This window comes from Leptodactylus fuscus, chromosome 3 (genome assembly GCF_031893055.1).
Source record: "Leptodactylus fuscus isolate aLepFus1 chromosome 3, aLepFus1.hap2, whole genome shotgun sequence".
Taxonomy (NCBI): domain Eukaryota; kingdom Metazoa; phylum Chordata; class Amphibia; order Anura; family Leptodactylidae; genus Leptodactylus; species Leptodactylus fuscus.
Genome location: NC_134267.1, coordinates 164,923,711 through 164,938,614, shown reverse-complemented (window position 1 = coordinate 164,938,614; position 14,904 = coordinate 164,923,711). Strand labels below are relative to the sequence as shown.

Genomic DNA, 14,904 nt, shown 5'->3' with positions numbered 1-14,904 from the left:
AGAAAAGGAAGCCGGCGGCAGTGTGGTCTGCGGAGTAGTTCGAGGAGGCCCAGGAGAGGTTTATTTTCGCTTACCTCCCCTGGGCCTCCGATTATTATACTCTGGGGTCTGAAGAGACACCAGAATATAATAATAGCACTGAGGGGGTCTGTGGGGCCACTGTGGAGCATTATACTGGGGGCTGTCAGGAGAGCATATTATATTCTGTGGAGCTGATGTGGCACATTATACTGGGGAGGGGGGGCCCTCTAGAGAGCTTATTATACTGTGTGGGATCACATTGGAGTATTATACTGCGGGGGCCCACTGGAGAGCATATTATAATGTGTGGGGCATTATACTGGGGGGGCACTCTGGAGAGCAGATTATAATATGTGGAACCACTGTGGAGTATAATACTAAAGGAGGCCCTATGGAGAGCATATTATAGCCTCTGTGGAGTTTTATACTGGAGGAACCCCTCTGTTGAGCATACTATACTGTTGGGAGGCCATTGTGGAGCATTATACTGAGGGGAACTTCTAGAGAGCATATTATATTGTGTGGGGCCACTGTGGAGCATTATTCAAGGGGCACTAAGGAACATTATATTAGGGAGCCCTCTGAGAAGCATATTATATTGTGTGGGGCTATCGTGGAACAATATATGGGGGATACTGTGGAGCATTATACTAGGGAGCCCTCTGGGGAGCATATTACAATGTGGGCCACTGTGGAGCTTTATACTGGGGGAAGGGGCAATATGGGGAGCCTGTTATACTGTGTGGGGACACTGTGGAGTTTATTATATTGTGTGGGGCTTCTCGGGAGCATATTGTATTCTGTGGGGCCACTGTAGAGCATTTTACTGGGGGGGTCACTGTGGAGTATTATACTGGTGGTTACACCACTCGGAAGTGTATTATACTGTGTGGAGGCCATTGTAGAGCATGTCATACTGTGTGGAGCCACTAGCCATATAAGAAGGCTATTATAAAGGGAAATTATATATACAGGGGTCTATTAATAAGGTGAACCATAAGACAGGCTATTATTTATAGGGGAGGAAATATTTATAAGAGACCCATAAAAAGGTGGAAACTGTTATATAGAAGGCATCTATTGTAAGGGAGAGCTATTATTTATGAGGGGAACTATTTATAAGTGGGGTATAATTGATAAGTGGGTTTATTTATAAATGGGGGCACTCATCTCATTCTGAGCGTAAAACACGTTCAGAATCAGCGTGTACAAAGCAGATCCCATTAATTTCAATGGGAGCCGGCATACGTGCGCTCCCCATTGAAATGAATGGGCTGCTTTTTTCCCTATTGGTTTTAATGTGATACGCGCGTATCACATTGAAACCAATAGTGAAAAAAACAGCCCATTCATTTCAATGGGGAGCGCACGTATGCTGGCTACCATTGAAATGAATGGGATCTGCTTTGTACGCGCTGATTCTGAACGTGTTTTAACGTTCAGAATCAGTCAGCGTATACTCAGTGTGAATGCACCCTTACTGATACAAGGTACTATATCATTTATAAGGGCACTATTACCGTATTTTCCGGACTATAAGGTGCACATAAAAACCTACGATTTGTTCAGAAATCGTAAGTGCGCCTTATAGTCCGGTGCGCCTTATATATGGATGGAAGCGGCGGCAAAGTCTGCGTGCCGCTTCCATACATACATAAAAGGCACCGTTAAGGGTGCATTCACACTACGGAACGCCAGCGTGTATCACAGCCGTACACGCCGGCGTTACAGCAGGGCTGCCGGACACTTCCCATTCATTTCTATGGGAGCCGGCATGCGAGCGCTCCCCATAGAAATGAATGGAAAAAAGCAGTCCATTCATTTCTATGGGGAGCGCTCGCATGCCGGCTCCCATAGAAATGAATGGGAAGTGTCCGGCAGCCCTGCTGTAACGCCGGCGTGTACGGCTGTGATACACGCTGGCGTTCCGTAGTGTGAATGCACCCTTAAAAGTTATATTAAACTACCCCCCCGTTTTAAAATAAAACCCTGAAACAGAATGTGAAACTTACCGAGCGGTGCAGGGTGGGCGGGCGGGCATTCAGGCCTCCTCTTCCTCCGATGTCCTGACCACTTCCTCCGGCGCTCGCGAACTGATAATGGCCTGGGCGCATGCGCAATATCATAATGCTTCTACTACGGCTACTGCGCATGCGCCCAGGCCATTATCAGTTAGCGAGCGCCGGAGGAGGAGGACGGAACATCGGAGGAAGAGGAGGCCTGAATGCCCGCCCACCCTGCACCGCTCGGTAAGTTTCACATTCTGTTTCAGGGTTTTATTTTAAAACGGGGGGGGGTAGTTTAATATAACTTTTACGGTTGGGCTCTATCAGCATGATTTTGCTGATAGAGCCCCTCCTCGCCTGCCGAGTGCTTCCAATAGAAGCGGCTGGCACACGGGGGGTTAAGCGGCCGCTGGCAAAGTCTGCGTGCCGCCGCTTTCAATAAGATATAATCCGCACCGGACTGCGCCTTATAGTCCGGTGCGCCTTATATATGAACCGAGACGGACTATAAGGCACTCATGGGCAATGCGCCTTATAGTCCAGTGCGCCTTATAGTCCGTAAAATACGGTACTGATAAAGATAAAGATATAAAGTTTAAACTTCCTACATAAAGAACACCAAAAGCGCCTGACAGAATTGGTTGTATTATAATGGAGTCAGTAGGTTTTTGTCGTGGTTTACATCCTTTTACAGGAAAAATATAGCACTGCACTATTTTTTCTGTCAATTGTAACAGAATCTGCAAACGACGCTCTGACGCAGATGTGAACATGGCCAAAGCTATAGTGAAGAATTACATATATGTAGCATAGCCAACTTTCATTCAATGTACTAGTGGAATGAATAATAATATTATATAGCAAATCCTATGCACAAATAAAAACCCACATATAAGAGTCTCATAGCTCCAGCCATGAAAGCTAGAAAACTGGGAACATTTACTTATTCTTTACTCAAATTTTGATAAAAGAGATGCCAACTGCAACCAATCAGGTGAGAGCACTGCATGCCCTTTGCACCAGTTTTGCAAAATCTGTCTCATTTTCCTTGCACCGGAGATGTCCCTAGCAGCCTTTGGGTCCCACTTAGTTTTTGCTTGCGGGAATAATGCTTCTGATGTTTCATTGTTTAGCAGTGATAGAAGAGTGTTATAAATACCTCCTCCTCTCCTTCTTCTTGATACTGTTCATCAACATTATCCTCTTGCTGGTCAGGATTTCCCGCCATCTACAACAACAACACATTGTTACAAAACCACATGATAATACACACTTTTAATAATATTACAGCTGGCACTGACATCTTATAGATGAATACACACAGCGCTCTGCACTAATATATGCTTTCATTAGTCCTCGGTGTCTGAATGCTTTCATATTCTGCACTTTCTGTAGATTTTTTTGATGCTGAGGGCATAAGCTGTATCAAAAATCTTACTGCAATGAAGAGAATTTCAGAGTAAACCAGAGAATGTTATTCCAATAATTAGTATCTTGTGGTAAAAAGAGGGGGGAAAAAAAACATCGCTAGCCATTTGCTTTGCAAGTCAGGCATAAAATGTGTATTTGCTATGACTATTTAGATGGAAAGCTGAAGTGTGCGGGTTATCAGTGAGCTGGCTCTCGTAGGTTCCTGTCTTGTGGAGTTCTTCTGCCTCCAAGTGACTTCCTGTGGCACTTTCTTCAGAAAATATAAAATGCCTTACCACTAAATGCTCTTGTTTCTCTGCCTGGTCCTGCTGCTGCCTCTGCTCCTCATTCTCATCTGGTAGGTTCTCCTCCCGCTCTTGTTCTGCCTCTTCAAATTCATCTTCCCCTTGGTTATTGGGATCATCTGCAGGGTTCACATCCTCTCCGGCAGCCTGGTGTACATGCAGAAATCATGATTAAATACATTTCTTACAATGAGTTACGTTCTATGGCTCTGTACACAATACACATAATAATACTAATAATAATAATAAACATAATACATGTAATACACATTCAATTCTTTATGGTAATTACTTATAGTGTTTTAGATTCATTTTCACCTTTTGTAAACGATATACACATCAAAATTATGGCTTATGGCAATTTTAACATGGGTGCTAACATTTTCAACAAAATGACACTTGGCCTGACTAGCTTCTTCTCTAGTGTACTACAAGTCATTACAAACAGGAAAATAACTATGTAACACAAAGAGAAGTGAAAGGGCTGTTGACCAGGCCCTAAGACTGAAATACATTTTTTTGAGTGTAAAAAGTGCTTATAATGGGCTTACAACAAGTGGACTGAGATTGAGAAACAGGCTAACCACAATCTGCCTGAATGCTCTCTTATGGTCTGACCTAGGTGTTTGTTAATGGGTAGGTATAGCATCCCCCCACCCCCTTACAGTTGATTTTGATTTATATTGTTTCTGACTTATTCCTATTAAATGATGTGGCTTTCGGCCTTAGACTACTCTGTGGTTCTTGCTTCAGGTGAGCTACTCGACGAATGATCTAGATAGTTTGGATATGATGACTGCTGACCCTTCTACTCCGATTTTGCCTTGTCATTACTATCCTACTACTGGTAATATGGAAATGCTCCCTGTTTCTTCTAAATTTCTCTTCCCTGTTTTACTTTAGATTTAATTAGTAATGATAATTAAAAAATTAATAAAGATACAATATCAAAAAGTATTCAAGAGGATTGTGAATTTAGCATTTTGTACAGGTCCTCTTTAAGAGGTGTATCCCAATACTTCTGTCTATGTAGTGTGTCAGACATACCTCTTGTTCTCTGCTGATAATCTGCTGGTCTGTAGCTTGCTCCTCATTACCATTTTTGGCCATGTCACCTTCTTCCTCAGCTTCATCTTGGTGATTGTCCCTATCATATGCTGGAATAAAGTACAATGATATTTTCTATAGATTACATCAGGAACACAATGTTATATGGTATATTGCAATTCATTACACAATAGAAACAATAATTTGCCAGTTTTGACAGTAAGTGCTGAGAATTTAGATCTAAAGAGTTAAAAAGTGGTCCTGGTTGTGGGTAACAGATGCTGGGTCTACATTTGAGATGCTTCCATACTTTGTTTACCTGTTGTAAATTCTGTTGATTGCACGTGATTTGCATATGAACATGACCTACTATTTTCTATGACCCCAAAAATACACCTGTGTACTAGTAGGGGTCCTTGTATGGGGTTCTGAGCTGGAACAAAAGTCAGGACATGACCTATACAGTACTTGTCTGTTTTGTGGTTTGGGCTAGCTGTGCTTTGGTGGCATATGGATGTTATGCCATTTTACCATGGACCTGCTCACAGCAGAGAAAATCCAAGAAAAGCAGAGAAAATCCAAGCCATGAGGAGGAAAGAACAGTCTGTAGAGCTCGGAGACAGGATTGTGTGAAGGTACAGATTCCAAGAGTGGCCTCCATAGTCACTAAATAGAAGAAGTTTGGAACAAGCAGGACTCCTAGACCTGTCTGCCCCACAAACTAAATTAGCAGGGAAGAAGGTCCTTGGTACAAGAAGCAACCAAGAAACCACTGGTCATTCTGAATGAGTGAAAAAAGATCTTCTGTGCAGATGAAAGAAACTTCCAGAAGATCAACCATCACTGCAGAACTCCACCAATCTGGGCTTTATGGCAGAGTATAATAATAATAAATAATAATAAAAAAGACACATGAAAAAGCTGAAGTTGAAGTTTGCAAATACAAAAGGAATCACAGACTGTGAAAAAAATCATTCTGTGGTCTGAAAACCAAAATATCTGGAGGAAACCAATCACCGTTCATCACCTAATATCATCCCTACAGCATCATGCTGTGTGGGGGTGTTTTTCAGTGGTTGGGATAGGGACAGTACAGAGATATTACTTATGAAAAACTGAACCAAAGATTAACCCTCCAGAAATTGCAGAGTATTTTGCAGCAAAAAAACTTTCTAAAATGGTGTGTGCCACATTTATCAAGTGTTTGAGACACCATTTCAACTTGTGTGAAAAGAGAGTGGCTTTTTGTAAAAAGGGTCCAAAGTTGAGACTCAATACGCCATGAACGTTTAAAGCGTACCTTCAATTATAAACAACTTTTCAGAAATTAGTATTATAGGTAAAAATAGGAAAATTTGTAATAAAACTTATTAAAGAAATATATTTGCTTCTCCACTTTTCAGGTAGTTGCTTTTCTCATATTAGTGTATGAATTAGAAAAGACTCAAATAATTGTGTGGTTATATTGCTCTTCCTTGCTGTTTTAACGCTATAGTATTCGATCGAATACCTCCCCTGCATAGTTATTGGTGTAATTGGTCGCATACCATGTGGTAAACACAGTAAAAATTTGATGCCTCTCCCACCTGCCCTGATGCTTTTTTACACCAATAACTATGCAGGGGAGGTATTCGATTGAATACTACTCGCTCATCTCTATTTATAACCAAACCAACTAATAGGAGGTGTGAAAACTCTAACAATATGACAGATTTAGCAACACACACTTGGTAAATCTGGCGTATTTAAGACTGCCTAGTCTAAAGATGCTATCTTTTAGACAGTACTAGTAAATCATACGCAAGTCGAACTTTAGCACCAGGGTCTCCGTCGTTCAGGATCGCCAGGGGACCTCTAGAGACCTGAAAATGATTGTCCACTGATGGTCCCATCCAACTTAACAGAGCTTGAAAGAATCTACAGAGAAGAATGGCAGAATATCCCCAAATCCAGTAGTGAAAACCTCATGACATCATACTCAAGAAGAATGAAGGTTTTAATCGCTGCCAAAGGAGCTTCTAGTAAGACCTAAATAAATTAGCAAAGATTCCTAACATTCTGTTTTCACTTTGTCAATATGGGGTATTGAGTGTAGAATGATGGGGGAAAACTTGCTTTTTTTTTAATTTTAGGACAAGACTGAAACATAACAAAATGTGAAAAAAGAAAGGGTCGGAGAATTTCTGAATGCAGTGTAAATATAAAGCCATAAAGCATCACTGAATAAAGATGCAAAAAGGATTTAAATAACCCAACAAAAATAAGCTAAACCCTTTAATCACATGCACCAAAAAGGATAAATTGCTTCGGTCATGAACCAGGGAAAGTGCCCTGGTCACAAAGTGTTTAAAGGGGTATTCCCACGTCGCATACTCACCAGTCTTCACTGCTGTAAAATCTTCTTTCTTCCTGGTTTCTTGCGTCATTTGGTGGGCGGGGTTTCACATGCAACCTGCCATTTAGCTCCGCCCCCAAATTAGCGTGTAGCTCCGTCCACTGCATAGCGTGATCCTATGGGGCGGCTGAAGGGCCTGTGATGTCATCAAAGGTCCTCAAACAACACTATATGCACAATACTGGACTATGAAGTACAGGCAGGAGCAACTCCATTCTGTGTTACATACAGATACTGCCTGTCTCTGCCATAATGAACACAATTGAATTAGCTAGCCTGATAACTGGGAGAACAGAAGACGAGTTCAGAAATGAAAGCAGCTCCTCTCCTCTATCTGAGAGCAGGGAGCTAGGTCACGTAGTGTAGACACAGGAATAGCTAGAAACACAGGCTCGCTCCCGTGCACTTAGCCCATCCTCCCTCCCCCCTGAGAGCAGCAGATACATCACTTGAGTTTTGAGCAGATAAGTCAGGGCTGTGTCAACAATGAATTGAATAAAGTAAGATAGTGGACAAACAAAGCAGTTTTGCTGAAGCAGTGTATTTAGGAAAAGTCTTACATCCACATTAACAAGCAGTATAGATAGGATCCTTGTGATGGAACAACCCCTTTAAGATGCTTTGACTTAAAAAAAATAACGGCACTAAGCTTACTATATTAACTATGCTACTATTTTCTCATAGTCTTCGAAAAGTTGTAGAACTTTGCTGACTCATATCCAGTATGTACTATTATCAGTGCCTTTTCTTCATTCTTAGCCTATCAAGTACAGGGAAAACTCTCTATTGCTCTCAGGATACAAACAAGCCAGCTGTTGTTTATGAGTCTTACTGTTATCAATACCATATGAAGCCTGGTCCTGCAGGTATAGAGTGCGTGTGTATCCAGACCAGGGTGTCCTGGGTATACGAGCATCAAAGGTTTTCTTTAATGAAAACAACCCCTTCTTAAACAGGAGCTGGCTTTTAGCCATGGTCTGACTGCTGGTTTTCAGCTGTTATCACTGAGGGTAAGCTGCGCCTGGCCAATTATGTAATGCATAACTTTCGTATGCGTTAAGGTTGGGTTAACAATGCACTTTTTTTAGAACTGCGTTTAGTTTATAATTGGAGTATTAAGTAACACGTCACTATGCATTTCACCAATAAATTGAAAACTTCTGGTTTACACAAATCGCATAGTATTTCAACAAAAAGTGACGTGCAATCCCAGCCTCACAGGACACACAAACAGGTAGTCCTACTGAGGAACACCCATTATAGTGAGCCATCAGAAGCTGCAAAGTGTATAACTTCATGATTTCCAGATAGCAATAAGATGTTCTTCATACACCACACTAAACATCCCCAGAATCTTCCCATTTCTTAACATGGAGACAGCCGAAACTCTTTTTGCTGTTTTGAGCCATGTATTTATCATAATTGTAATTTATTACTCATTGATCCTTCCCTTTTTCAGTCTATCTGAAGGATTAATCTCTATATATATCTTCTACATCAATGTCCTGTGTCAGTCACTGCACTGGTTACCTGTTTACTTCAAAATTCAATTCACATGTCTTGTGCTAGGTTCACACTAGTGTCAGCTAGAGCCAGATTGCTAAAACAATGGCTACACAAACTGATTCCGGTAGACTCATTTGACTATAATGGGTCCATTGGGTATCCACTGGTTTAAAATGGAATGCGTAGGAGAAAAATATAACTAAAAGGCCTCCATGCATGGCTTTCCTCTCTAATGACTTTCATCGGTCTTTGCGACAGTATCTAACTGTCCACACTCCGACACAGATGTGAACCCGCCCCGAATCTCACCCACAATTCTATAACTCCCCTAAATCTTCTCCTTCATCTCAGTCTACCACTCTAGTTCTGCTCTCCATTCTGCCTGCGATAGAAGATTGACATTTTCCATAATCTAAATCTCCCACTCCCATCTCGAAGACTTTTCTTGTACTGTGGAATACAATACCTTGGACAATACGATTTATTTCCAACATTCACAGTTTTAAGCAAGACCTAACAACATATCCTTATAGGCAGGCCTATGTATTACATTGCATAAATTGACCCCTATCCTTTTAATACCATTATGTTTCAGTTTAAAATGAATCTATCATTGGCTCTAGTGACTTTTAACTAAGCATATATTTAGAAAGGCTATTCCAGACATACCTTTTATTCATTAATCCTCAAAGCTTTTATTGATATGCTAATTAGCCACCACGGAGAACCGGATGTTCACTGAGCACTTTGTGATATGTGTAAACAGGGGGAGGCGAGAGCAGGAAAGGCTGATGAGTCATCATCATTATCAGCAGAAGCCACCTCCCTGTTCTCACCTCCTCCTGTTTACACATAGCAGACAGTGCACAGTGAACATCTGGTTCTCCATGGTGGCTAATTAGCATATCAATAAAAGCTGGCTAATTCAAAAATGGCTTTGAGGATTAATGAATAAAAGGTATGTCTTTCAATGTAGATGAATGATTTCATAAGCATAAGTTTATTAGGTATATTAATGATTCCAATAGTATATGGAGACATTTGTAGAACCTTTAATCAAGTCTAGTGGAAATGTGGTTAGTACGCTCATTAACAAAACAAAATAAAATACAGCACACCCAGATGCCATATTGCTGCAAAACTTGGCATGCAGTTATGTCTCAGGCATATATGTAAATTATTACAGGTGTGGCCTGATTCAGTCTCACCACACGAAGCAGTAAAATTGCTGCCTGCTGCCCTATAAAAAAAAGCACTCAAACTACTCTTGGGTACAAACTAGAACCAGACAAATCCAGATTCTGTTTGGGATTGGAGATCAGGTGGTCAGGATCGAGTATGGAAGCCTCATTGTAAAAGCTGGACAGCACATTCTATATTGGCCTGAGGAAGACGCCGATACGGCGTCGAAACGCGCAGCCACCCTCTGCCTGTTTTTTGGAACCAATAAACGAATATTAATTTATTTAAATTTTGATTTACTTGGATTCCATCCAGTGGCGCTCCCATTCCATCCCGTTTTTTTGTTTTCTCTATTCTCATTGTGAGCACTACATTCATGCATTTTTGTGTGGAGCAACACATTGCCCCGACTGTCGGAGTGATGATCTTGGGAGCCAAATGAGATCACGACAGCTGGTTATCTCTATTAGTGACACAAGGAATACTAACAGGTCAGCAATATGTGTAGGACATTCTGAATCTGAAGTCACATTTGTTGCCTTTCATGGCGCGGCTTCCATCTGGCATTTTTCAGCAGGATAATGCTCACCCACAAAGCAAGAGTTTGTAAGAAAAGTCTCAAATTACAACAGTTCCATTCAATTCCAGTTGCCATACTTATCACCAATCAAGCATGTATGGGACAGCATCATCAACCTAGTGCGTAGGATCTACAGGCCCAGCTGAAACATCTGTGGGTAAATATGCTGTTTGATACCATTCAGAACCTGTTTGCCTCCATGCCCATCCCTATCTTATCTTGTATCCAGTCCAGAGGCAGCCCAACAAGCTACTAGAGCCTCCTTTCATTTGTACAGTTTTATTCCCCAATAAATGTATCCTTTTCTTTAATATTGTAGTCATTTGCATATAGCATCATTACTTTCCTACAGTTTCATTTGATTCCAACTACTCCTTGGTGCATCATTTATTTTGTCAATGAATGTATTTTAGATGTTCTAAGGGGATCTAATGACCAAGCCTATGTGAACAGCAGTTCATTTTTCAGCTTGAAATCTATCCATCTACAGGCATTAATAACATCAGCTGCAACAAAATACAGCTGGCTGCAGTTAACATTTATCTAAGTGAAAGGGTAACACCCCATGAGGATCCGTAGACAAACATTATCGGACAGTCATTAAACTTCAATTATATATTACTGCGTTTCCTTCCATTTACTTTAAGGGCTGATCTATTTGCCCAGCTCAAGCATCATTCTCTGTTACTAAAGTATTTTAACAGAAACTCGGATGGATTTATACAGTAACATTCACTAGTTCACTAGTCTCCAAGTTGTTGTCCATTCCACAGTATTATTTCAGTTATGGCTTTGGCTCTACATAGAGTAATAAAGGTGAGGAGATCTCTTTTACTGGGCTTGTGCTTTGCTGAATTGTGAGAGATAAATACAGCCTGCAAGCTCTGCACTGCAGCGATGTTACATTTGTAACCAGAGGACACAACCGAATGTTCCATGGTCAATAATTAAAAAACAGCTCCAACACAAACCCAGGCACAGCTTATACGACCAATTATCTGCCTTAAATAGGATTGATCTGGGAACTAAGTAACTAAAGGTTTACTTTTATAAATATTACTATTCAAGTAAAACCCCAGAAATGGCTGTATTATGATCCATATAAAAAAAAGAATATTTTTTAAAAGTAGTACCTGTTTTTCAAGCAACTTGACACATTGTTGGCAGTGGAATTTATAAAGAATCTATAAAAATATTACCTTATCAAGGAGTGTTAATGTTGTTTGTGTAATTGCATGAATCTACCAATGTTGGCTCAATTACTATTATTTTGGGGGGTTTTTTTACATTGATTTACGATAGAAGAAAAATCCCTAGAAAGTCATTTACACTCATTACAATTATAGCATACAAACTAACTAAAAACATGTCTATGGACTCCACAATTAAAAGCTTTACACTCACCGGCCACTTTATTAGGTACACCATGCTAGTAACGGGTTGGACCCCCTTTTGCCTTCAGAATTGCCTCAATTCTTCGTGGCATAGATTCAACAAGGTGCTGGAAGCATTCCTCAGAGATTTTGGTCCATATTGACATGATGGCATCACACAGTTGCCGCAGATTTGTCGGCTGCACATCCATGATGCGAATCTCCCGTTCCACCACATCCCAAAGATGCTCTATTGGATTGAGATCTGGTGACTGTGGAGGCCATTGGAGTACAGTGAACTCATTGTCATGTTCAAGAAACCAGTCTGAGATGATTCCAGCTTTATGACATGGCGCATTATCCTGCTGAAAGTAGCCATCAGATGTTGGGTACATTGTGGTCATAAAGGGATGGACATGGTCAGCAACAATACTCAGGTAGGCTTTGGCGTTGCAACGATGCTCAATTGGTACCAAGGGGCCCAAAGAGTGCCAAGAAACTATTCCCCACACCATGACACTACCACCACCAGCCTGAACCGTTGATACAAGGCAGGATGGATCCATGCTTTCATGTTGTTGACGCCAAATTCTGACCCTACCATCCGAATGTCGCAGCAGAAATCGAGACTCATCAGACCAGGCAACGTTTTTCCAATCTTCAATTGTCCAATTTCGATGAGCTTGTGCAAATTGTAGCCTCAGTTTCCTGTTCTTAGCTGAAAGGAGTGGCACCCGGTGTGGTCTTCTGCTGCTGTAGCCCATCTGCCTCAAAGTTCGACGTACTGTGCGTTCAGAGATGCTCTTCTGGCTACCTTGGTTGTAACGGGTGGCTATTTGAGTCACTGTTGCCTTTCTATCAGCTCGAACCAGTCTGGCCATTCTCCTCTGACCTCTGGCATCAACAACGCATTTCCGCCCACAGAACTGCCGCTCACTGGATGTTTTTTCTTTTTCGGACCATTCTCTGTAAACCCTAGAGATGGTTGTGCGTGAAAATCCCAGTAGATCAGCAGTTTCTGAAATACTCAGACCAGCCCTTCTGGCACCAACAACCATGCCACGTTCAAAGGCACTCAAATCACCTTTCTTCCCCATACTGATGCTCGGTTTGAACTGCAGGAGATTGTCTTGACAATGTCTACATGCCTAAATGCACTGAGTTGCCGCCATGTGATTGGCTGATTAGAAATTAAGTGTTAACGAGCAGTTGGACAGGTGTACCTAATAAAGTGGCCGGTGAGTGTAGGTGACTTTTCAGTATTATCCATCCTGTGTGTACGGTACAGAGGTAATGACATTATTTCTGATATATTTTTAATAGATATCCTGCATTGATAATTAGATTTTCTCCTTTACAGACTCCATCTCTAATTATCAGTTTTCCTCAACTAGTTGTTATGTTGAGAATTGTGGAGTCAGTAGGTCAAACCACCATCTCAGAATCCAGCTCAGGCTCTTTCATAAATGGGTGACAGTCAGAAGCAGTAAAATTCACTAATAAATTAAAAAGCCAATGAGTGAATTCCTAGGAAAGTAAATACATAAAAAACTATTAGAGATGAGCGAGTACTATTCGAAACTCCCGTTTCGAATAGCACGCACCCATAGGAATGAATGGACACAGCCGGCATGCAGGTGGTTAAGCAGCCGGCCGCCGGCAAAGTCGGCCGCTTCCATTGTGGAAGTGGCTGACTTTGCCGGCGGCCGGCTGCTTAACCACCTGTGGTACTCTGTTCAGAGCCGTGTATCTAATCTTCCGGTGTGTGGTATTGTGTGCAGTGGTGTGTATCTAATCCTCTGGCCTGTGGCATTGTGTGAAGACGCATGTATCTAATCCTCTGGTGCTTGGTACTTTGTGCATAAGCACATATCTAATCCTCTGGCTTGTGGTACTCTGTGCAGACATGTGTATTTAATCCTCCGTCGTGTGATACTGTGTGCTGACTTGTGTATCTAAACCTCCAGCGTGTGTTATTGTGTGCAGACACGTGTATCTAATCCTTTGGTGTGTGGTATTGTGTGCAGTGGCACGTATCTAATCTTCCATCATGTGGTATTGTGTAAATACGTACGTATCTAATCCTCCGGCATGTGGAAGTGTGCACAGACGTGCGTATCTAATCCTGCGGCATGTGTAACTGTGTATAGACGTATGTATCTAAACCTCCGGCAAGTGGTGCTGTGTACTGACATGCGTATCCAATTATCTGGCGTGTGGTGCTGTGTGCAGACATGTGTATCTAACCCTCCCCGTGTTGTATTGTGTGCAGTAGTGCGTATCTAATCCTCCACCATGTGGTATTGTTTACAGTGGCACGGATCTAATCCTCCATTGAATGGTATTGTATAAAGACGTGCGTATCTAATCCTCCAGCGTGTGGAACTGTGCGCAGACGGGCGTATCTAATCCTGCAGCATGTGGAACTGTGTGCAGACATGCGTATCTAATCCTGCAGCATGTATAACTGTGTATAGACGTACGTATCTAATCCTCCATGTGTAAAACTGTGAATATGCGCGTATCTAATCCTCTGGCATGTGGTATAATGTGTTGAGGTGCGGATCTAATCTTCTTGCGTGTGGAATGTGCAGTGGCGCGTAGCTAATCCTCTGGCGTGTGGTATTGTGTGCAGATGCGCGTATCTAATCCTCCGGCCGGCGTGTGGTACTGTGTGAAGATGCGCGTATCTAATCCTCTGGTGTGTGATACTATTTGCTGACTTGTGTATCTAATCCTCTGGCATTTGGTTCTTTGTGCAGACACGTGTAACTAATCCTCTGGTGTGTAGAACTGTGTGCAGACACGCGTATCTAATCCTTTGGCATGTGGAACTGTGGGCAGACACGTCTATCTAATCCTCTGGCTTGTGATACTGTGTGCTGGCCTGTGTATCTAATCCTCCAGCGTGTGGTACTTTGTGCAGACGTGCATATCTAATCATCTGGTGTTTAGAAATGTGTGCAGACGCGTGTATCTAATCCTCTTCCATGTGATACTGTGTGCTGACCTGTGTATTTAATCCTCCAGCGTGTGGTATTTTGTGTAGACGCATGTATCTAATCCTCTGGCATGTAGA

General features: G+C 41.8%; 1 protein-coding gene across 2 annotated transcripts in view; it reads right to left on the bottom strand.

The window, feature by feature from the left end:
- GOLIM4 (golgi integral membrane protein 4) overlaps positions 1-14,904 on the bottom strand; it is an 84,121-nt gene that overhangs the window by 5,758 nt on the left and 63,459 nt on the right. For both annotated transcript variants that reach the window (XM_075268712.1, XM_075268713.1), the window contains 3 exons: positions 4,790-4,899; positions 3,734-3,889; positions 3,187-3,255 (listed from right to left, as the gene is read on the bottom strand). In XM_075268712.1, the coding sequence (XP_075124813.1) occupies positions 3,187-3,255; positions 3,734-3,889; positions 4,790-4,899 (335 nt within the window). The remainder of the gene's footprint in view (positions 1-3,186; positions 3,256-3,733; positions 3,890-4,789; positions 4,900-14,904) is intronic.